General features: G+C 43.8%; 1 protein-coding gene across 1 annotated transcript in view; it reads right to left on the minus strand.

Moving 5' to 3' along the window:
• Positions 1-775: 775 nt before the first annotated feature.
• Positions 776-25065, minus strand: part of INO80C (INO80 complex subunit C) — a 31366-nt gene continuing 7076 nt past the window's right edge. Inside the window, exons 2-5 of the mRNA XM_081166930.1 lie at positions 15035-15145; positions 12088-12199; positions 6516-6583; positions 776-1004 (exon numbers count right to left, since the gene is read on the minus strand). Of these exons, the coding sequence (XP_081023056.1) occupies positions 873-1004; positions 6516-6583; positions 12088-12199; positions 15035-15145 (423 nt within the window). The 3' untranslated portion in view covers positions 776-872. The remainder of the gene's footprint in view (positions 1005-6515; positions 6584-12087; positions 12200-15034; positions 15146-25065) is intronic.

A 25065-nucleotide genomic window follows, 5' to 3' on the forward strand; every position in this document is an offset into this window, starting at 1 on the left:
GTCTCTGCCCCCCTCTTTGTCTCTGCTTTGATATTTCATACCTCCTTTCTGTGATGATTTTGTTCTGTGGTTGATTTTGCGCTTTTATAAAAGCAAATAAAAGTAAAAGAAAGTGGAAGTTAACTCCCTAATAAGGGTCTGCTCCTTTAAATCAGATTTATGCAAGGTTGTTGCTAACTCTCCAAGAGATTTGGAGTGTTAAAAAGGGTTGGTCCAAAAGCAAAGAAAGGAAGTAACTTTTCGTTTGAGTACTGCAGTACTCTTTCTGATGCAGGGGGGGAAAGTGAAAGAAATTGCTAACGTACCCTCTTCGTATGGAACCGTATAATTTTCCAACCACAAGCCAGGCTGGCAGAACATAATTATACATCTGCTTTCGTTTACCAGCTTACTAGCAGAAAGACTTCGCAATTCTATACACATCTACTGAGAAGTAAGCCCCATTAAGTTCAATGCAGCTTACTCCTAAGTAACTGCATGTAAGATTGCTGCCTTAACATCCCCCAACCAATTGTATGTACACAGTACTTCTTTAGGTAGTTTTCCTATTTGCCAGTGCCTTCAGAGATATAAGACAGCAGCATATCTCATGAAAAATATAGGTCACGTCAAGACGCTTCAAGAGAAAAATGTAAGAAGCCAAAACTAACACCCAGAAATAAAAAAACCTTGGAAGAAAAGTACTGAATGTATAAAATGTGGAATATTGTAAGTGTGGCTCCAATACAATGATACATTGCTCAAATTGTTTACAAAGGAAATATAAGCATCAAGGTTAAATCAATAATTATAATTCATATTTTATTTTGAAGAACTTTGACCTATTATATACACACAGTGATTCCCAAGGCTTTGGCTTTTGTTTCCTCTTCTCAGGGAACCACAGTTGATGCTTTCCTTAGAGTGAGGTAACCCATAACAACATCAGAAGGAAGCATCCGAATGTAGGCAAACTCCTCAATGGTACTAAATCTCAGTTTGCTCTGTGGGTCAGTGTAGTTTGCCTAAAAGAAGAACACACACAAACATCTGAGCTGAAAATTGTGAAAACACACACACTTTTAAAACAGGTGAAAATATGCTGGTCACACCATAATGAATTAAAGCAAAGGTCCAACTAAACTAGCAGGCTAGCCCCAGCCACTTCTCCCTCTGAAATATACAATCAGGGCATTATGGAAATGGTTCTCCCCCGTTGTTTGCCCTAAAAAGGCGTATTGTCTCCTTAATAAAATGATGGTGATATTCTTGAATATATTTTTGCAACTTTAGCACAGCTTTTGAAATCATAATTATTTCAAGATCACAAAACACGATGTAAAGAGCAAAAGGAAATGACTGGTCACCATGGTGTTGCTCATCCAGATTCCTAGCAGTTAAATAGTTCTTTATGTGGTTTACTTGTGAAATGTTAATTTCCACCAACAGCTAAAGAAACAAACACTGTTAACAGTGAATCCAAATAACTGCATTTCTGTGATCTCCTCCCTTTAGAGAACCATGTCAATAAATAACATATAAACAGGCAAGATATTTAATTGTATTATGTAAGGCAGGTTACAACAACAAATGGATGGGAAGTGTCAGGGAGCTGACATCGGAGGGAGAGGTGAAGGGGAGGCTCCCAGATGATGCTGGCAAAGGACCCAGCACCAGGGGGAGAAACAGCTCAGTAGAGGGGGAAGCCAATCAGCGCAACACAGGGGATAAAGGGAGGCAGACGGGGGAAGTGGAGAGAGGGCTCCAGGACTCTTCACTGGACATCAGTGAGGAGAGCCCAGGTACTCCACTACCCACGCCTTCCCTGCGCAGAAGACTCCCGCGCAGTGAGAGGAGGAGGAGACTGGGTGTCAAACAACTTTTATGTTGGAAGAGGTTCAAGAAACGCCCACTGACGGATTCTGCCAGTGACTGAGGCAGCTGCGATGAGAAGGGGCTGTGAAGTCAGAAAGGTTTAACAAGGCAAATTAACCAAGAAAGGCACCAGCTTACGCACAAGTAACTCATACCTATTACAGGAAGTTAGAAGAACTAGGTCTGACAATGTACACCTACAAGCTTACTTTCTGAATGCTCATCAGCATTCCTTTCTCACAGCTAACCTGCAGAGCTAGATTTCTGAATAAACAGACTTCATGGGATTGTCTAACACAGGGGTAGGCAACCTAAGGCCCGGGGGCCTGATGAGGCCCAATCGCCTTCTCAATCCAGCCCGCAGAGGGTCCGGGAATCAGCATGTTTTTACATGAGTAGAATGTGTCCTTTTCTTTAAAATGCATCTCTGGGTTATTTGTGGGGCATAGGAATTTGTTCATTTTTTTTTTTTCAATATATAGTCCGGTCCACCACATGGTCTGAGGGACCCACGGCTGAAAAAGGTTGCTGACCCCTGGTCTAACAGCAACATTCAGCGAGTGCCAGCAAACTATCCTGGGTGGGTAAGCACTGGAGAACCACATGCAGGCTGCCTTGGGTTCCATGACGGAAGAAAGGTAGGGTTATAAATGTAAGAAAATAAAATAAAGATCGTTTGCCCAACAAGAACTGGCATTCAGAAGGTATAGTTCTTCTGAGTATGGAGGTTCCATTTAGCAGCCTGAAAACCTGACACAAGACTTTAAGCTTAGTTGTGGTCTATAAAATTCAATGAAATTGATTGGCTGTCGGATCCAGATAGACAAAATAAGTACTTCCTCAGATAGCATATAATTAACAATGGGATTTAGGCAGTTTTAAAAGGGGACTGGACAAATTCATGGAAGAAGATGGGTCTCTCAATGCCTATTATAGTCTTGTGTCGAGTTTTCCATCAGTGGTGTGAGAGGAGGCAAATGAACCCACAATATAACTTTGTGATTTGAGTGTTATGCCTGGTGGAGTTCCTGATTCTTCCTGGAGAAACATTTAGACACTGATGGATGCCTAGAGAGATATTCCAGCAGCAATATTTTCTATTTAAAACTATCTAGATAAATTTACAACAGCAATGCAAAAACTGTGTGGCCTTAACTTATCTTCAATTCATATTCTTCATCTTAGGAAATAAGACACTGAGACATTGCTGCATACCAGCAAAACTGCAATGGGGTTATATAAATTACATTGGAATATATAAATTTCACTCCCAAATTATACAATAAGTTAGATAAAAGTAACACTGTACTTTGATGAGAAAAAGTCTTACACTTCTGTAAGCTTAGGGTGAAGACCACAGACAGAGCTGAGCTATATATAATTATCTTTGTTGCTATAGCAACAGGGCTGTTTGTCTTTAAAAGGAGGCAGATGTTTGAGCACTTAATTCTCCCCACCTCCAGCGTTGAATGAAATTTCTGTTGCATTAATATGACCAGGGGCTCATCTTTTAAATTTCAAGAGAAATCTAAAAAGTGCAAATGCAGCCCCTAAATGAAACTCTTGTTTTAATATGATGGCTGCAGAATGACAATATTAAAAAATGATGACATGCTGAGGCAAAAGCTAATACTTTGCATGATCCACCCCTTTCGATTTAGGAAGCGCACTGAGCCTGCCCCAACCTCAGGGGTGGGCCCATTGCAATGGACGTTGCTTTTCTAGTGTAGCCCTGGAACACTATACATGGGGGCTCCCATCAGCTCCTCTACACGCCTCTGGCAGATGGGCTACTCCACATCCTTGTTGAGAACTGCCTGTGCCGTGAAGTTCTGGAAAGTAGCAGAGCTGATGGACACCTTTATGCAAGGAGCAAAAGTAACAGCTGGACATGCTGCAAACGAAGCTGCCTTAAACTGTGTCAGATGCAGGGCCGTCTTACCCATAGATGCTAGTGGTGCGGGGCGCCAAGTTTTGGAGGGCGCCGGCTGAGAGTCCGTGGAACACTGAACGAGTGCGCTGAGTGCACGTGTGCCGCTCCTGCCGAGCGTTGGCTCGGTTTCCCCCCTTTTAGCCTGTAGGCACTGAATTCTAAAGGCTAAAAACCGAGGCAACACTCGGCGGGAGCAGCGCACTAACCCTCGCTCACTTGGTGCAGACCCGCTTGGTCGGTGTGCTTGCTCACCCAGCAGGTTGAGGCGCAGGCACGCGCAGCACCCCTCCTGCTGGCCATTTTCGAGCCAGGCATCAGGCGCTACGGATCTCCACGGGGCCGGCTCCCCTGGCCCGCTTGCCGCCCTTGCCAACCTCCGCCATGCCACGCCAAAGCAGCGCCGCACCCGGAGCCTCTGCCTGCCGTGGCCATTGTGGCACAAAGCGGCCAGCTAAGCTGCATCCAGCCCCTGCCTCTTCCCCACTGGAGGAGCCGCCCTCCAGCTGCTGCCCACCTCCTCCAGCCTGCAAAGCTGGGCGCGTCAACAGCAGCACTGTCCCATCCCAAAAGGCTTCCTCCACTGCTGCTGGTGTTCCCTCCCTAAAAAAAGGTCGACATATGCTTAAGACGGTCCTGGTCAGATAGGCCACTGATCCCTCTAGCCCAGCCCTGTCTTCTCTGCCAGCTCGCCAACTTCTCAGGCTAGAGTCTTTCCCAGTTCTGCTCCTGGAGGGAGCAAACCAGAGATCCCCACATGCAGATCATGTGGCGGTGCAGGATCCCCTCCTCTGCAGGCCCCAACCGTTTCCAAATGCCGGTTTAAAAATTACAAACAGCATCTGGATGAAAATGTTCACTGCCTTCTCCATTTTAATGATCAAGACTCTTTACAGAATTATGCAACCACAGCTTTTCCGTGCACTGCTCTGGTTTCACCAGAAGCGGCTTAGTCATGCTGCCACATGACCCGGCAAAACTGTCTGTGGACAAACGTCGGTTCCCTCAGCCAATAAAGTGAGATGAGCGTCCCAGAGTCGTTCGCAACTGGACTTAACTGTCAAGGGTCCTTTACCTTTTTAACCCTTAGAAAGCACTCCATGAAAGTAACTCATATTGGTTCGTTTCTGGCAACTGTCCTTTTGAATTTCCCAGTTTCCAAACAGCCATAAAAAGGCATAAGGTGTGTTTACACCTGCGACAGTTTCCTTAGTGAAACAGGACTCATCCAATTCAAGGGAGGGGCTGAGCTGTTCTCCTAGGTAGGAATTTTGGCCTGAACCTACAAAGGCAGGTCTCAAAAGGCTACCAGAGGCCCCTTCCCGCTGTGTGACGTCAAAGGTGGGCAGAACCTGGTTCCTGTGGTCACCAGCTTTGCTCCTGGATATGAATGGGGGGGTGTTTAAGGGAGGGATTGATCTTTATCAAGGACAAGACTGCCAGAATCGCCACTGACATTGGCTGCAACTCTAAGAAATCTTGCTTGAGCTTCCTTTTTTCTCCACCTATGCAGTCCTTTCAGGGCTGTCTTAAGTATATCCAGCGCTGTGGTGCAAAGGTCCCTCCGGTGCCCCCCCCCAATTTCCCAGAGTTGCCGACCCTTTTACGGCGCTGCTGGCAGCAGCTGGAGGGCGGCTCCTCTGGGGGGGGGAAGAGGCGGAGGCTCCGGCCGCGGCGCTGCTGTGCCCAGCCTCTGCCTCTTCCCTGGCGCCCTCCAGAACTTGGCGCCCTGGTGCCCCACACCAGTTGCCTCTATGGGTAAGACGCCCCTGAGTCCTTTCTCTTCATCATATCTTTCAAAATTGTGAGTCTAAGGGCAGGAACTGTCTTAGAACTGATTTTTGTAAGCCATCATGAAAGCATAAAGGGCAGGATTTAAATGCTGAAAATAAATAAATATGAAACTAAATTATCCTGTATTTACATGAAACTAATTATCTTCTGTAAGCCACCTGGGGGAAGGGTTTTACTCTGAAAGGAACTACCGTATTTTTTGCTCTATAAGATGCACCAGACCATAAGACGCACCTAGTTTTTGGAGGAGGAAAACAAGGAAAAAAATATTCTGAATCTCAGAAGCCAGAACAACAAGAGGGATCGCTGCACAGCGAAAGCAGCAATCCCTCTTGCTGTTCTGGCTTCTGGGATAGCTACGCAGCCTGCATTAGCTCCATAAGACGCACACACATTTCCCCTTACTTTTTAGGAGGGAAAAAGTGAGTCTTATAGAGCAAAAAATACAGTAAATAGGAGTTAAATAACAGATCATAGGCCCTACTGTCTTGAGGCAAATTGTTAAATGTGTGTTTTATTGTACAGCCAGAGTAGTTTTTTTCTTTAAACTTTCCACCTGCAGAGAATGCAAGTGTGTTGTAGAGAGCACTGGGGCATGTTTTAGGGTAAATAATCAGTTCCTAAAAATACTAGGCAGACTGGCTGGACCTCACCATTGTTCTGGGTGAACTGACAGTGTGTGCCATACAGCCCAGCCAATGCTGTCCTTTGGTTATACTTTGAAGAAGATTTGCAGCGACAGGTTGGTTTTTCCAAGAGGCTTGTCTGCCTTTACAATTCTCCCAATTGAGGATAAGTGTCCAAAAGTACTACAGGGTTCCCCAGAACAGGGAGAACTTGTTACTGCTATTTACAACCATCCCTCTGTGCAGGAGTTTGAATAAGGACAGAGTAAGACCAAAGCCAATCAAAGAAATATGAAAAGAAAAATACTTACAGGAAGTCCTGAAATATCAGAGTATTTCTTGGCTGGTTTAAAGGAAGGAGGAGCATCTATGCTGAAATCTGGAGGTGTGCCAGAAAGAGAGAAAGAAGCATTCAATTCTTCGTTTAACCTCTTTTTGGAAAGCAGTTCTTAATTTACAAATTCTTGGGCCTGAGGCCTGACTAGAATCATTCCATCAATTTGACTTGAGTCCTGTTTCCAGTCCCTGAGAATCCACACCCTTAATCGAGAGAGAGGCTAGTGGCAGTGATGGCAGGACATTGTTCACATGCAGAGCACACTAGCTTTGTCAGCTTGAATGCATTTGCAGAAAGCATTAATCCCCACTAAGCCTTGGGCTTGCCGATCGGAAGGTTGGCGGTTCGAATCCCTGCGACGGGGTGAGCTCCCGGTGCTTGGTCCCAACTCCTGCCAACCTAGCAGTTTGAAAGCACACCAAAAAGTGTAAGTAGATAAATAGGTACTGCTCCAGCGGGAAGGTAAACGGTGTTTCCGTGCCCTGCTCTGGTTTGCCAGAACTGACCACATGACCCGGAAAAACTGTCTGCGGAAAACGCCGGCTCCCTCGGCCAGTAAAGCGAGATGAGCACTGCAACCCCAGAGTCGTTCGCAACTGGACTTAACTGTCAGGGGTCCTTTACCTTTTTTTAAGCATGGAAGTCAGGTTGCATTGCCTAGTGAAACAATGTGAAGCACACCACTAGCAAGTACTAAACCAAATTAAATGCTGACATTACTCAAATTATTGTCTTAAATAGTGGTTTCACCAATTTTGCTCCAGATGTGGCATCACAGACTACATGGTGCCTCTTTTAAAATCCCCACACAAACTTTCTCTTTCACTCCCACATCTAGCACATACTTATTTGCAGCTTCAAATACTTCATGGTGTTGCCTCTCAGCCTTATCTCTCCACCCACACAAACTGATTTATCGTTGCCCAGGACCCTTGCTCTCCAGCTCCATCCCCAGTCATCCAAAGTTCTTAGGATGCAATCTTATACCCGTTAACTTATAAATAAGCCTCACTCCATTCTATGAGACTTCTGAGTAGAAACATATAGGACTGATCACGCAATCTCTCAAATTACCACCTTTTCTCCCTTGCGCCTGGAACTCCCAATTACATTAAGTTACCTGTTTTTCTTCCTTCAAACCTCCATAAACCTCCTTTTCCATTAAGACTTTGGCTTATTCCCTTACTTCTCATCTACCTAAGTGTGTGTCACTGAACCGAACATATTCTTTCACTGTTTACCCTTCTTTTTAACATTGCATCCCCTGCATCAAATTTTAGATTGTAAGCTCCTGTGAAGCAGGAATCTGTTTTTTTGTTGTTACTTTAAAAATAAATAAATTAGTATGCACATTTATGGTGCTAAATGACTAATACAAAATGCTAATTATAAATAGCAAGAGAGAAAGATAAAAACAAAGATCCCAATTCAGCAGTAAAAAGGTAAAGGTAAAGGACCCCTGACAGTTAGGTTCAGTTGTGAACAACTCTGGGGTTGCGGCGCTCATCTCGCTTTACTGGTCGAGGGAGCCAACGTTTGTCCGCAGACAGTTTTTCCGGGTCATGTGGCCAGCATGACTAAGCCGCTTCTGCCGAAACCAGAGCAGCGCACGGAAACACTGTTTACCTTCCTGCCGGAGCGGTCCCTATTTATCTCCTTGCACTGCCATGCTTTTGAACTGCTAGGTTGGCAGGAGCTGGGACCGAGCAACGGGAGCTCAATCCATCGCGGGGATTTGAACCGCCTACCTTCTGATCAGCAAGCCCAAGAGTCTCAGTGGTTTAGACCACAGCGCCACCCATGTGGGCAATTAGTTATGCACAATGACCTGTGACCTCGGATGTTGATATGCATCTCTAGTCACATTGAAAGATGCATCCAATAGGACATTTGACACAGAAGGGAAATGTATGTGCCTTTGTACCAACTATTGGTGCAGATCTCTGGTGATAGATCAGAGGAACAGTTTAGTCTCCAGATCTGAAAGTGGAACCTAAATGTAGGCAACTGGCTGGGAGAAATTGCTGTTATATATTGCAAATACAGGGTGTTCAAAAAGTAACCATACACCTACTATATTACATTGTCCAAGGTGTATAGTTATTTTTTGAACACCCTGTAGCTTGCAGGTTCACCAGCATTATATATGCAAAACACAGCCTTTGGCATATGCCTCTCATATTATAAGACCACAAACATTGCTCAAGACTAATATAATCCAGGGTGCGTGGAGAGAGCATACACTAATCTTTTAAATCAGATAAATCTTTAAGCGTGTACCACTTTAAGCCTGGTCAATGACCTAGAAAATTGTGTGAATGCTTAAATGAGGAGTTGGAAATTCCTAGTCACTGGAGCTGCTTGGGGAGTAATAGCAAACACTGCCACAAGCAAACATTTCTACAGGCAAAGTGCTTTAAAATATCCTTAATTTCAGCATATATTCACCACAAAGCTATTTTCTGTCTTTGTAGCTCGCTTCCTCTCAGATGATTTCAGTACAGATTTTATGGCTGAAGCATTTCCAAGTTAGCAGATCAGCTTCTTTTAATCATTATGTATGGCATGAATATCTTCTGAAAAATACTCTCGAGCAGATGTTTTTACACCCTTCAACTGTTTGCTTTCTAACCACCTTTCTAATATATGCAAATTTATTTCTGAAACCAGAGAATGAAGTAGAAATAGCATCATCAGCAGGTTGCCAGCTACAAGGCACTAGGAACACACCAGGCTAAGGCCAGCATGCTGAAAAACACTTAGCGGCACATTTATTTCTGCGCAAAGAATTAAAGTCTAACAAAGTGTCAGCCTTCTACTGCCACTTTCCTTTAATCCTAATTAAGTGGCTGCAAAAAATATTAAAGGGGCTACGTTTTACACTGGGAGTTAATGGAGATGTTACTGTCCCTATGGGGAAGTGGCCACTCCCACAGGACTAATCCTCTCCGCTGCCACATCATTAGAGTAACTCACCGCATGAGTTGGGAGCATCATCATGTTGTGAGTTACTCTGCAGCCATAACATCCAGTCCAGCTATAAGTCTGAGTGTATCTGACAAAGAATAGGGTGTTATACATTTGTAAATAAAATAAATATAGTATTGCAGAGGTGTAGCATTACATCCAAAGTAAGACACTAGCTCAAATAACCTCCTGACCAAAGTTGTATCAGCACTGCTTGGTTTCCAGCTACAGTCCTTTTTGCTTTCTTAGCACATTTCTTAGCCCATGTTCTGAACATAGATCAAGGGAAGGTGCTTTATACCAAATCCAGTTAGTTCAAAACTGTCCACACTTACTTACAGCACTTCTCCGGGGTTTCAGCCAGGAAATATTTCCTATCTCTACTGGAAGGTGCCAAAGACTGAACCCAGAACCCTCTACATCTAAGTCAGATGGTCTACAATAGAGCAATGGCTCTACTATGAGAAACACACATTTTCTTTCTTTTCTTTTCTTATGTCTATACGTTTTAGGTTACACCAAGTTAATTGGGAAGTCTTGCAAGAAATCTTAGGATTGGGTTGGCTGTTACCACTCTAGTCCGGTGGTGTTTCTAGGAAGTCTGGGGGTCACTGACTGCTTATCAGGGATTTCTTGACCAGAGAAGATTGTCTGCCATCATCGGTCTTGTAAAATGTAGTTTTCTGAGAATACCAGCCACACCATGAAATGCACAGCCTCTAGGGAATATGAGAATGTGCTTCTGAGATTCCATAGGCTCAATAATCCCTAGGCAGGTCTCCTATGAATTGAGTGTGCACCCTAGAACACAAACCAGAATATTCTGTGATTCTTCAGAGTTCCTTGGTGGAAAATTAATTGTGGAAAGAGTTCCATGATGGCAAGAAGCCTGAAAGTCAGTGCCCTACATTGATTTTTTAAATGTTTGCACTATCAAGGTACTGCTGACAAGTATGGGCACCAGAACACTAGAGGCTTGCCAAAATGCTGCAACTGAAATGTGCACACCACCTCATTGTTAATTCAAAGAATCTCTTCACACAAAGTTGTTAGGCTGAAAACTCAAGGTGTATGGTTTGCAAAACTTAATTTCTTGAGAATATGCATTCTTAAATTAGATCAAGGTTACACAATTCCCATATTCTGTTTCCTACAGCAGCCAGCCAGTTGCCTGTGGAAGTTAACTACCGTATTTTTCGTCCCATAGGACGCTCCGCCCCATAGGACGCACCTAATTTTTTTGGGGGGGGATAAAGGAAAATTTTTCCCCTTTATTTCCCCCCAAAAAACAGGTCGGGGAAACCGAACCAGGTCGAGGAACAGCGGGATGGCGGCGCTGCGCCTCCCTGCTGTCCCCCGAGCTTGTGGGGCTGGCCCATGTCTGCCCGGCGCGAGGGGCGCTCTGCATCAGGGTGCCCTGCCCGCCGGGCGGCAGGCTGCTATCCGCAGCGTGGGGAGCTTTGCGGGGAACTCCTGCAAGGCTCCCCACACTGCGGATGTCTGCCGGGCACGGGGGCGCTCTGCTTCAGGGTGTCCCGCCCGCCGGGCGGCAGGCTGCTATCCGCAGCGTGGGGAGCTTTGCGGGGAACTCCTGCAAGGCTCCCCACGCTGCGGATGTCTGCCCGGCGCGGGGGGCGCTCTGCTTCAGGGCGCCCCTCGCGCTGGGCAGCAGGCTGCTATCCGCAGCGTGGGGAGCTTTGCGGGGAACTCCTGCAAGGCTCCCCACGCTGCGGATGTCTGCCAGGCGCGGGGGGCGCTCTGCTTCAGGGCGTCCCGCCCGCCGGGCGGCAGGCTGCTATCTGCAGTGTGGGGAGCCCTGCGGGGAACTCCTGCAAGGCTCCCCACGCTGCGGATGTCTGCCCGGCGCCGCTCTGCTTCAGGGCGCCCCTCGCGCCAGGCGGCAGGCTGCTATCCACAGCCTAGACATCCCTGCCGGACCTCCCACAGGGCTGCCTAGGCTGTGGATGTGTTCCTGAAGCCTGGAGGGCGAGAGGGGTCGGTGCTCTTGCTCTCCAAGCTTCAGCAAAAGCCTGCATTCGCCCCATAGGACGCACCCAGATTTCCCCTTCATTTTTGGAGGGGGAAAAGTGCGTTCTATAGGGCGAAAAATACGGTAGATAGCCATGACAATGATGTTATCTTGTTATCTGTCCTTAGTATTTTGCTATTACAGCTAGTAGAGAATGGATCTACTGACAACTATGAAAGACTGACTTTTTTTTTAAAGGTGCCAATTGTGTTATATGCAGACTGAATTCACACAGGAACTCAGTAGGACTTACTTCTGAGCAGACATGCACAGGATGGCACTGTAACACACACAGAGAAAGCAGTGGACAGTCCCAAGTGAAGCTGTGCTATTTGCATTCACATTTCTCACCCGTTGCAGGTAATTTATACCCCAGTTCCATGTCATTTCATTCATGTGCCTTTCCTTTTTATGGTGAAAAATGCCCACCTGATCTTTAATTGCATAGGGAAACTTGGTCACAATCTATCTCATGCAGAGAAAACAATTTAGGTGTATTTTCAAGAAAGCTGTTATTTATAAATACATGGAAAGCATCTAAGCAGCTTACAGCTTGGATCATTGAGTTGCCATGGCAATGCCCTTTCTGATGCAAGGATTTGTTTCAGATTCTTCCAGGTTCTGTTCTTCTTGCCAGCTGCAGCTCCACCAATGCCAGAGTGCTGGAATGGTTAAAAGTGGGTTTACAAACAAATGCACTATTAATACATTCAACGTAGCATTTCGTTGCTGGACTGAATTGCTACTAAAATTGTTCCATCCATTTATCTGAAGTTAGGCAGAAAATGAACAACATTTGTTAAGCAGCAACCAACAGGAGGACATTTTGACCTGTACCGAAACTAGTGTGCTTGGATAAAATGAATAAAATGGAGAAATAGACTTTTAATGAGAAAAGTTACCGTATTTTTCTCTCTATAACACGCAGATTTTTTCTCCTAAAAAGGAAGGGGAAATGTCTGTGCGTGTTATTGAGCGAATGTGTGGTCCCTGGAGCCGAAAAATCAGGCAAAAATCAAATCGCGCTTCACGGAGAAGGGAAACCTGAAAAGAGGAAGTTGCTGCTTTCCTGCATTCTGCCTCAGGGTCTTACTGCCCACCCTTTTCTGTTTCGTTGCTGTGTTTGCTCAAACAGAACAAAGAGCAGGAAAAGCCCCTCCCCTCCAGGCAAGCAGAGGGGAAAGCAGAGTGTCGTTCCTTCCTCTCTGTGCTCCGGTGCTGCTGAAAACATGCAGGTGGGAGAGAGAGAGAGATAGAGAGAGAGAGAGAGAGAGCGCTAGCTGGCTGGCTTGGGTGGCTGGGGGGGGACTTTTGCCTTCCTTTCCTCCCTCCCATTATACCCCACTCCTGCATTCTTAGCCAGCTGCTTCTCTGCACACCCCTCTCGTGCTCCTTGTCCCTCTGTGTTTTTCCTTCCCTCCCCACTTAAAATATGGTTAAAAAGCATGGATCCACATGGATCCTCAGGATTTTTGCACTGGGTCACCCCAAATTCACCACCAGAGAACATAGCATGTCCATGGCTACAGCCTGCCCCCCCCCCCAAATCACGCACCCACTGTTGTCTGGGGCTGCAATGGTGCAAAAATGTGGTTAAAAAGCATGGATCCACATGGATCCTCAGGATCTTTGCATTGGGTCACCCCCAAATTCACCACCAGAGAACATAGCATGTCCATGGCTACAGCCTGCCCCCCCCAACATCACGCACCCACTGTTGTCTGGGGCTGCAATGGTGCAAAAAGGTGGTTACAAAGCATGGATCCACATGGATCCTCAGGATCTTTGCATTGGGTCAGCCCAAATTCACCATCAGATCACATGTCTGTGGCCACAGCATGAAGCACAAAAATGATACATCCACTGTTTCATTCAGAATGTTTTTTCCCTTGTTTTCCTCCTCTAAAAACGATGTGCGTGTTATGGTCAGGTGCGTGTTATAGAGCGAAAAATACGGTATATGGAAACGTTATTTTTCTTCAAATAAAGGAAGCCTGAGTACAATCCCGTGGGTGGTATTCAATGCTAGTCCTACTAGATCCATTGAAGTTAACAGCCATGATGACTAACTGAGGTTCAGTAATTTTAATGGATCTGAGAAGGACTTAGTTGAATACTAACCAGTGTTGTTAATGCAGCAGTGTACTATTAGTAATAACAGTCTTGCATTTTCAGTTTTTAGACCTGGGACCTATTCCTAGGCACAACCTACAACATTGCCACCCCTTTTAATTTTTTTTACCATACATGTGCATCTAAAATTAATTAATGTAACTAGCAAAAACTGCAGAGTGTAGACATTGGGCTGCCTATTTCCACCACTCGCCAGGGAAGCCAGTGACTCAAGGTCAGGAATGGACATGGCCTAGGAAGCTAACTTTATTTCAGAGCAGTCCCAAGGAAATCAATGGACTTAAATTGGCCATGACCATTGATTTCAGTGGGTCTACTCTGAGTAAAGGTTAGTTGAATAAAACCCCATATGTTAATAAAAACAAGAAACCAGTGGTTTATATAGGCTCTTTTGGGCAGTGTTGCATTCTCCTTGAAGAATCAGGTTCACAGTTTGGAGTGCTCCTGGATCTGGGTATGAAAGTGTACCCACTTTTCCATAACTTGGGTTGGTGTACCCAACTCTGTCTATTCCTGGTGAAAGTGGTTCAAGCAGAGCTCACAGATGCCTTAGTTATATCAAGTCTGGATTACTGTAACAAACTCTTTGTGAACTCACCTTTGCAAAGTGTTTGGAATTTTCTCACCTGATGCAAAAGCCTGTTTTTCACGAGTCCATAATTGGACAGGTTTTGCTGGGTTCTGCTCTTTGAGAAGTCAATTCAAACTGCTAGTTATAACTTTTGAAGCCCCAAATGGATGGAACTTGGATACAGTCTACTCCCACATGACTCTGCCAACTCATTCAGGCTAGGTTGGTGCAGGGGTCAGCAAACTTTTTTTGGAGGGGGCCGGTTCACCGTCCCCCAGACCTTGCGGCAGGCTGGACTGTACACACACGGTGGAGGGAGCTTCTCCCATGGGCCAGATCCTGAGGGCAACTGGGCCTGATCCGGCCCACAGACCGTAGTCTGCCGACCCCTAGGTTGGTGGGTATGGTAGAAAAGGCCTTCTTTGTTGTGGCACCCAGCCTATTCAACTCCCTGCCTTGGAGATCCAGATAGCCCTGGTGGCATTCAGGTATCATCAGGTAAAAGCAGCTTGTTTCAGCATTTATTTGCTATGACCAGCTCTTGAATTTTAAAAACAAACAAACAAATAAATAAATGGAGGAAAGAAGAAAAACAGCAACCAAAAAAGGAGGAGAGAACAAGAAAAAGTAGTGTGGAAAGGGGAGGACGGGGGGGAGTACGTTGGGCGTATACATTTAAGTGGGCCCTACATTGCAGGTTTGGGCAAAATATACAGTATGCCTCATATTTGGAAAGTTTCAAGACTAGCATCATGGTGGATAAAATAGTAAGCGTGTATAACTATATACTTACGACGAAGCTTGGAGACTTAAAAGGCAATGGTTTTATAGATGTTTCTACTGGCCCTGTACTGGGATCTGTGGTCACAGTTTTGTTTTCAGTCACTGTCTCTGCACTGGTATTCTGGGGGGGGAAGAGATTTGTCAGGTTTGAGAAGGAAACACACAAGTGAGCAAAAATGTGACTTCACAGCTCCCCAGCCCACCACGCCCATTTACCTGCTGTAGGTTCTGCTCACAAGCCACTTACACTGGTCTGCTTGTTGTGACTAATATTGACCCAATTTATGTGCAGAAATACATAATTTGTGGACCATCAAATTTACAGAGACAATGCAAGTCAAGTGTTGGGGGGAAAGTGAGCACGGCTAGAGCGTTTCAAAATATGGAGTGAAATTCAGTGCTTTCATTCTAGAGCAATGGAGATGTCTACCAATGCAAGAGGAAGAGAGGCAATTTTCTCTTACTCCCTCTTGTCTCTGCAGCCCACACTATTCCCGAAGGTCCCCCAACCCTCTGGGACAGATTTGGGGAGGGTGGCTGCAATGGGAAAGGGGAATTGACATATCCATTTCCATTTCTCCTAGTGGATGCCTCTGCTGGAGCAAAAATAAATCCACAGACAGATTGGCCGCACTGAATTCTACCAATTGTGCTTCAGAGTTCTTGAGGCTAAGGCAGAAACAATCATGGTTAATTTTTAAAAAAATTAAAAGCCTTAAGAAATTCAGGAGATTCTACTGGAAAGAAAGCAGGTGGGGAGGGCAAACAACCTGCTGCTTCAGTAGAGGTTCTCAAAGGGTGTGACAGGAGACAATAGCAAGTGTGGCAGGAAGATTAAAGGACAACCACAGAAGGGTAGAGCTGGAAGCGACCCATAGGGTCATCTTTTTTTAAAAAAATAATATTTATTAATTTTCAACAATTTAAACACAACACTACAAAAAACCAAAAAAACCACACAATACAACAATACAATACCGTACAAAAAACACTACACAACACTAACACAAACAATTAACAAAACAAAACAAAAACCATTCAAAACACAATCCAATTTCAATATCTTATCTTTCATTCACTTATTTCCACGACCTCCTCACACCTCCCTTTTTGTCTTCCACTTCTATTAATTGTTTCAGCAATTCCTCTCCATCTTCCTCTATTTTCTATCCTATAATTATCTTAACACATTCTAACCTTATTTTTCCCTTTAATACCCTATTAATCTATCTATACCTAATTCCTTATAACGTTTCTACTAAAGCCATATAACTTCATTCCAACATTTTTCTAACATTCATTAATTTTACAGTATTTCTGTAAGTAGTCTTTAAACTTTTTCCAGTCTTCTTCCACCGATTCTTCTCCCTTGTCTCGGATTCTGTCAGTCATTTCCGCCAATTCCATGTAGTCCATCAACTTCATCTGCCATTCTTCCTGTGTGGGTAAATCTTGTGTCTTCCAATACTTCGCGATAAGTATTCTTGCTGCTGTTGTTGCATACATAAAAAAAGTTCTATCTTTCTTTAACACCAATTGGCCGACCATGCCCGGGAGAAAGGCCTCTGATTTCTTCAAAAAAGTATATTTAAATATCTTTTTCATTTCGTTATAAATCATCTCCCAGAATGTCTTAATCCTTGGGCATGTCCACCAAAGGTGGAAAAATGTACCTTCAGTCTCATTACATTTCCAACATTTATTGTCGGGCAAATGGTATATTTTTGCAAGCTTGACTGGTGTCATGTACCACCTATAAATCATTTTCATTAAGTTTTCTCTTAAGGCATTACATGCCGTAAATTTCATACCCGTGGTCCATAACTGTTCCCAGTCAGCCATCATTATGTTATGCCCAACATCTTGTGCCCATTTAATCATAGCTGATTTCACCATTTCATCCTGAGTGTTCCATTTCAGCAGCAAGTTATAAATTCTTGACAAATTCTTGATTTTTGGATCTAACAATTCTGTTTCCAATTTTGATTTTTCCACCTGGAAACCAACTTTTTTCTCCAAATTGTAAGCCTCCATTATTTGGTAATAATGGAGCCAATCTCTCACTTTGTTTTTCAATTTTTCAAAGCTCTGCAATTTTATTCTATCACCGTCATACTTCAAAATTTCCCAATATTTCGGCCATTTGGCCTCCATATTGAGTTTTTTCTGTGCCTTCGCTTCCATTGGTGGCAACCATCTTGGAGTTCTCTTTTCTAACAGATCCTTATATCTTATCCAAACGTTAAACAATGCTTTTCTAACAATATGATTTTTAAACGCTTTATGTACTTTTACCTTATCGTACCACAAATATGCATGCTAGCCAAATGCGTTATTAAAACCTTCTAAATCCAACACGTCTGTGTTTTCAAGAAGCAGCGGGACCCATAGGGTCATCTAGTCCAACCCCCACCAAGGCAGGAATCTCAGCTCAAGCATCCACGACAGATGACCATCCAACCTCTCCTTAAAAACCTCCACGGAAGGAGAGCCCAGAACCTCCTGAGGGAGACTGTTCCAGTGTTGAATAGCTCTTAATGTCAGAAAGTTTCGTTGGAATCTCCTTTCTTGTAACTTGAAGCCACTGGTTCGAGTCGCACCCGACAGAGCAGGAGAAAGCAAGCTTGCTCCGTCTTCTATGTGACAGCCAGACATGCCGGCCTTGCTCCCTCGTCCTCGGCTTCTCACAGATTGGCTGGAGAAGTCAGGCGCAAACAAGGCAACAATAAATCTTTGCTTGATCACAACTGGATGGTTTTGAGGCGCGGAATGCACTTGGCACCAGGTTAGTTTGAGAGGCTGGTTTACGTAGAAAAGTGGTGTCCAAACGTTTTTCAAAGAGGGCCAGATTTGATGAAGTGAAGGGCCACGAGAGCCGACCAAAGGGCCAACCCAAGTTGTTAACCTTTTTTAGGATTGAAGTTTTTATGGGTTTTTATGATTTTACCCCAAAGTTGTTGAGCTAGTTGAGCTTTTTTTAGGGTTGGAGTTGTTGATTTTTTTTTAGGATTGATGTTGTTGAGGTATTTTTAGGATTTTACCCCAGGAAATAAACTGCCACAGGGGTTGGATTAAACCGACCAGTGGACAGGATTAGGCCCCCAAAGCAGACTTTCGACATGCCTGACATAGAAGGATGCCTGAGAAGGGCTAGGATGTACAGGAAGATGGGGCTTCTCACAGACCTTTAATAACTGTACAGAATAAAAAATAATTGTCTGCCTTTCTGAGCCTTACATGACCAATAGCATGTCTTGTGTCTTTAATGCACCCAATATACAGAATTAAGCAGGCGAAGCTTTTCCTGGCACAGAGATAGTGCAAAACAACTAAAACCTAGATGAAAGTTCTATAATTTATTCAAAATATATGAATTTGTAAATCATTTTAAATGATGTGCCAAGTGCTTGCCAGCTATCCTTTGCCAGAACACTGGAAAGTGGAACAGGCTTACGCCTTATTAATCAGCTGGACAGAATACTACCTGCATGTTGCTTCCTTATAATTTACTTCTCTGGAAGTAAAATGGCTACTCATCCTTTTCATAATGAAACCTGAAAAGTGACAGAAGGGCTTGAAATCTTTCTATGGGGGCTAAGTCCCCACCCTTCTGTCTTCGGGTGACAACCCTAGTGAAGTCCAAGTACAGTTAGTTACTGAGAAAGACGTTTTATTAAAATCAGTTTAACATTGTTTTTTGAAGAAGCTTTCCAAAGAACAACAATCTAAGTCTCTGTTGCTGAAAGGGCTCTGCCATCTCAGGACCCATTTATACAATCCATAACTGAGCCAAGAACAGTCTAGCTTCACTTTGAATTTGGAATTCTGGAAAGCGACAAAGCACATTGTGTATATTCTTGTGTTAGTGGAACCAAAATTAAGAATTCCGGACTTCACAAAGCTTCTTTGAGTCTTGGTTTTAATTAGGGCTGTATTATATAACATGGAAATGAGGAAGTGCCCATTTATCAGCTCTAGGCTCCAGAGTACACACTGGCAACCTAAATTCTCTCTCTCTCTCTGAGTCTGCCACAGCACATGTGAAATTGCTGGTCTTCAAACAAAGATATGTCCCTCAGATCAGCCTTCATGTCTGAGGACTGGAAATGGCCAGTGTAACACTAATTTTTTAACAGGGATCCAGAGGAGGATCCTGAAAATTACAGGCCGGTTTGCTTAACATCTGTTCTAGGAAAACTGGTGGCAAGTATAAAGATAAAATAACGAAGCATGAAGAACAAGCCTTGGTGAAGCAGAGCCAGTATGGCTTCTGTAAAGGCAAGTCCTGTCACACAAACCTATTTGAATTCTGGTTACCCTAACAGACACTAGGATCTCTACAGCCATGTTACATTATGAAGCAGAATCCTGCTCAGTCTTTATTATGTTTCAGGCCTCAATAACCAAAACCTTGGCATATGTTGTTGTTGTTGTTTAGTCATTTAGTCGTGTCTGACTCTTCGTGACCCCCTGGACCAGAGCACACCAGGCACTCCTGTCTTCCACTGCCTCCCGCAGTTTGGTCAAACTCATGCTGGTAGCTTCGAGAACACTGTCCAACCATCTCGTCCTCTGTCGTCCCCTTCTCCTTGTGCCCTCCATCTTTCCCAACATCAGGGTCTTTTCCAGGGAGCCTTCTCTTCTCATGCAGTGGCCAAAGTATTGGAGCCTCAGCTTCACGATCTGTCCTTCCAGTGAGCACTCAGGGCTGATTTCCTTAAGAATGGATAGGTTTGATCTTCTTGCAGTCCATGGGACTCTCAAGAGTCTCCTCCAGCAACATAATTCAAAAGCATAAATTCTTCGGCGATCAGCCTTCTTTATGGTACAGCTCTCACTTCCACTACTGGGAAAACCATGGCTTTAACTATACAGACCTTTGTCGGCAAGGTGATGTCTCTGCTTTTTAAGATGCTGTCTAGGTTTGTCATTGCTTTTCTCTCAAGAAGCAGGTGTCTTTTAATTTCGTGACTGCTGTCACCATCTGCAGTGATCATGGAGCCCAAGAAAGTAAAATCTCTCACTGCCTCCATTTCTTTCCCTAAAACCTTGGCATAAACTCAGAAATAATGCCAGAATCCAAAGGGACCTACTCTCAACTTATTAAATGTGTATAAAACTGTTCACAAGGAACACAGCCTAAGTAATCAAATTATACCCTTTAGATCACATTTTCTGAATCACAAGCTTCATTTGAGAACTTCAGCTACAAAAAATGTTTTAGCAAGTACCCTTATCCTGAATTAATTTACTTGGAAATAAATCCATTGATCTCAATAGTATTTTGAAGAAAGCATGTTTAGGATCAAAGCTAAAATCATCTGTAAAAGTTTTTGTTTTTTCCTCTGTTGTATTACTTACTCGGAGCACGCTTGCAAGAGAATGGAGAAGTATCCTTGCCCAGCAATCACCATTTCCCTTTTTAATGGCAGGCAATCTAGCAAATCACAAAGCATGAGTGCTGTATGGTTTCACTCAAAATGTTTACAGGCCATTTAATGTACTGAAAGGTTTTATACGTAAGAGGCCTGTAATCCAGCCATTGTGATTATTTAGTTTGGCCCCCGGCAGCCCTACTAAATTTTAATCAAAGTATTAGAAGATTGTCCACTTTCACTCATAAAAAAGAAAAAAAATCAAGTTGTAAAAACTCCAGTATCACACACAAAATCAGACAGAGAAGTAAACATGTTAAAAGATGCTGCTGAGAGCAACATCCAAGATTTGGACACGAACCAGGACTTTTGGGGGTCCGTATTCTACATTTTTTACACATATATTATTTTTATAAAATTTACAAATTTTACATTTCAAATTAAACATTTTTTATTATACCATGCTGTCGGGGAACTGCCATTGGCTCAGGGGTGAGAGGGGAAAAGGCGGATGGATTACAGAGAGCCCCCAAAGATCGTGGGAAGCAGCACTTCCTCAGCGGAGGAAGGCAGCAACGCCTCTAGTGGAGAGGAGCTTCAGGGCTCGGAGGATGCAAGGCAGTGCCAGGACACCTTGCCTGGGCAAAGCGGGGAGGAGAGAGGTCCCCCGTTACCCACACCTTCCTTGCGCAGTGGGCTTCTGCGCAGAGAGGGGAGGCGCAGACTGGGCATCAAGAAACTACTCTGCTGGGGAAGGTTTAAGGACCGCCCACTCTCAGATTCTGCCAGTGAATGAGCAAGACATGGAATAGAGGCGCTCCGCATTCTAAAGGTTTTTATCAACAATAAGAAACCTTTAAAACAGACTATTGCAGCATATTGCCTGATTGCTCTTGAGCAACCAACCGCTACCTCTAACACATACATTCATTGACTTCCCTCCCTCCCCTTTCAGGGTTCATTTAATTATCCACCATTCCTGCATATTTTGATATATCCCTCTAATTCTATTTTCCTATCTTACATTACTTCAGTGTTTATTATACTGTTGAATTTAACTTTAATACTGCCAGCGTTTTCAACTGTGTAGAATTGTTTTCAATATACTTGACAAAAAATTTCCACTCCTCTTTAAATACCTGCTCTTCTGGCTCTCTTACTCTGCTTGTTAGGCCTGCTAACTACATATTCTATCATCTTGAGTTGCCAGTTTTCCTTGCTTGGGACCTCCCTCATTTTCAATTTTTGAGCTAGCAAAATCTGAGCCACTGTTGTTGAATACATAATTTTTTCTGACTCCTGGGAACCTCTGTCTGAACAATTCCTAACAGAAATGCTTCTGGTTATTTGGGGAAAGTTGTTCTGAACATTTTTTTCAATCTCATTAGATATCATTTCCCAATATTTTGAAACTTTTTTGCATGCCCACCACATATGAAAAGTTTCCTTCTTTACATTTCGAACACAAATCCGATTCCGAATTATACATCTTAGCCAATCTACTCGGAATTAAATACCATCTATGGATCATTTTCATATAGTTCTCTTTCAATATGTAGCATGCAGTAAATCTCAAATCATTCTTCCAAAGTTCCTCCCAGAAGTTTTGTTCTATATTGTACCCTATATCCATTGCCCAGTGGGTCATTGATGCTTTAACCAGCTCGTCTTTTGTTTCCCATTCCAATAATAATTTATACATTTTAGACAACAGTTTTCCCTTATTCAGCAATAGCTCTCTTTCAGATTGTGAGCTTTGGTCCCAGTCTTCCACATTTTTAAAAAGTGAGCGAGCGAGAACAACTCTGGTCTTCAGAGGTGGAAGCATGAGAAAGAAATCTCTGGATTATAGCTTTTGGATTTCTGAATTTATTTGCATCCAGCTTCCAGACTCCAATTCACATCTGACCCAGTCAGCATAGCTGGGAAGATGTACTTGCAGTGAAACATCTGGAGGGCCACAGGATTCCCTTTCCTCTCAAAACACTTCTTTTTCTTCAGTGTGACATCTTAGTGCACTTATAATCTTAACTGAATAACACAAAGGGGGGGGGCATTTTTCACTTGTTAAGAGTTACAGGCTTTTCTTCCAGACTCTGGGCTGTTTCAGAGCCCCCTCTTAGTGCTGCGAAGTCGTGCCTGAGCATATGTGCTCCATAATCAGAAAAACCTCACCTAAAACTGACCCCTTGCGAGGGGGACTGTTTGACAAAATATATTTCCAATCCCTTGACTGCTGTCTGGAGAAGAGCGCCCCCCGCAAGAACCGAGACAATGACCAGTTCTGGTATGTAGATGTTGATTTGCACATTCAAAATAACGCTTTAAAATACAGTCATACCTCGGGTTGAATGTGCTTCAGGTTGAGCGCTTTCGGGTTGCGCTCCACAGCAGCCTGGAAGTAACGCAGCGCGTTACTTCCGGGTTTCGCCGCTCGCGCATACGCTCAAAATGATGTCATACGCATGCGCATAAGCGGCAAAATGTGACCCGTGCACGCGCAGACATGTCTTACATTCTATTCAGGATGCGAATGGGGCTCCGGAACGGATCTCGTTCGCCTCCCGAGGTACCACTGTAATAGCAGTTCAAAATACAGTGGTACCTCGGGTTACATACGCTTCAGGTTACAGACTCCGCTAACCGAGAAATAGTACCTCAGGTTAAGAACTTTGCTTCAGGATGAGAACAGAAATCGCAAGGCGGCGGCACAGCGGCAGCAGGAGGCCCCATTAGCCAAAGTGGTGCTTCAGGTTAAGAACAGTTTCAGGTTAAGAACAGACCTCCAGAACAAATTAAGTTCTTAACCTGAGGTACCACTGTAGTTTGAAACTAGCTGGTTCAAGGACTGTTTACTATTTTATGCATCCAACTGGACCACTTCTGACAAAGTGATGGGTAGCTTTTCCATGTTCTCTGTAGTGCTTTCTGACAGCAAAGAATAACTTCATGGAGTCTTGATTAAAAAGCAATGCCCTCTAAGTAGTGATGTGAGATGAGAATATTCTTGGCTAGAAAATTCTCCAGAGAATATTCTCCACAAACTGTAAATTCTGTATTGTCTACACAGCTGCTTTAAATGCAGACACCTCATTACCAGTAATCAAGAATATTCTTGAGAATATTCTCCAAAAGATTATTCTCGAGATTTTAACATCACTGCCTCTTAGGTTGCATCACTAAATTACCTTCAAATGGTTATCTTTTTAAAGTTTGTGCTTTGAGAGCCAAAATACTGAAATATATGAAATATTAGTAGATTTAGTCACATCAGTGGTGAAATAAAGTTGTCTCAAGCAAGCTCTATAAACAGTGTGTGTGTGGGGTGTGTGTGTACTTGAGCGCAACATTTTGAATGGCTCAAGTGTACTAACAAAGATGGTAACCTTTCCATTAAACTCCTGGAGGAAACAGATGTGTCAATTTGTGACACAGGAAGCTTCACTGCACTGGCAGGGCTCTTCTTGGCCTCATCTTAAGTATATAGCTGGACTTTGGAAAACTTTTGTTTCATAGCACAACATTTGGCTGAACTTTATTTATTTATTTATTTATTTAAGTGATGTTCAGGGTCTTAGAAGGCTGCATCATTTTGAGCGTATGCGCGAGTGGTGAAACCCGGAAGTAACACGCTGCGTTACTTCCAGGCTGCTGTGGAGCGCAACCCGAAAGCGCTCAACCTGAAGCACATTCAACCCGAGGTATGACTGTATTTTAAAGCGTTATTTTGAATGTGCAAATCAACATCTACATACCAGAACTGGTCATTGTCTCGGTTCTTGCGGGGGGCGCTCTTCTCCAGACAGCAGTCAAGGGATTGGAAATATATTTTGTCAAACAGTCCCCCTCGCAAGGGGTCAGTTTTAGGTGAGGTTTTTCTGATTATGGAGCACATATGCTCAGGCACGACTTCGCAGCACTAAGAGGGGGCTCTGAAACAGCCCAGTCTGGAAGAAAAGCCTGTAACTCTTAACAAGTGAAAAATGCCCCCCCCCCTTTGTGTTATTCAGTTAAGATTATAAGTGCACTAAGATGTCACACTGAAGAAAAAGAAGTGTTTTGAGAGGAAAGGGAATCCTTTGGCCCTCCAGATGTTTCACTGCAAGTACCATCTTCCCAGCTATGCTGACTGGGTCAGATGTGAATTGGAGTCTGGAAGCTGGATGCAAATAAATTCAGAAATCCAAAAGCTATAATCCAGAGATTTCTTTCTCATGCTTCCACCTCTGAAGACCAGAGTTGTTCTCGCTCACTCACTTTTTTAAAATGTGGAAGACTGGGACCAAAGCTCACAACCTGAAAGAGAGCTATTGCTGAATAAGGGAAAACTGTTGTCTAAAATGTATAAATTATTATTGGAATGGGAAACAAAAGACGAGCTGGTTAAAGCATCAATGACCCACTGGGCAATGGATATAGGGTACAATATAGAACAAAACTTCTGGGAGGAACTTTGGAAGAATGATTTGAGATTTACTGCATGCTACATATTGAAAGAGAACTATATGAAAATGATCCATAGATGGTCAACTATCGCCCAGTCTCAAATCTTCCATTCTTGGGCAAGGTGATTGAGCGTGTGGTTGCTGAACAACTCCAGGCACGCCTGGAGGATGCGGACCATTTGGATCCCTTCCAGTCAGGGTTCAGGCCTCATCATGGGACT

This window comes from Podarcis bocagei, assembly GCF_964188305.1.
Source record: "Podarcis bocagei genome assembly, chromosome: 13".
In the NCBI taxonomy this organism is placed as follows: domain Eukaryota; kingdom Metazoa; phylum Chordata; class Lepidosauria; order Squamata; family Lacertidae; genus Podarcis; species Podarcis bocagei.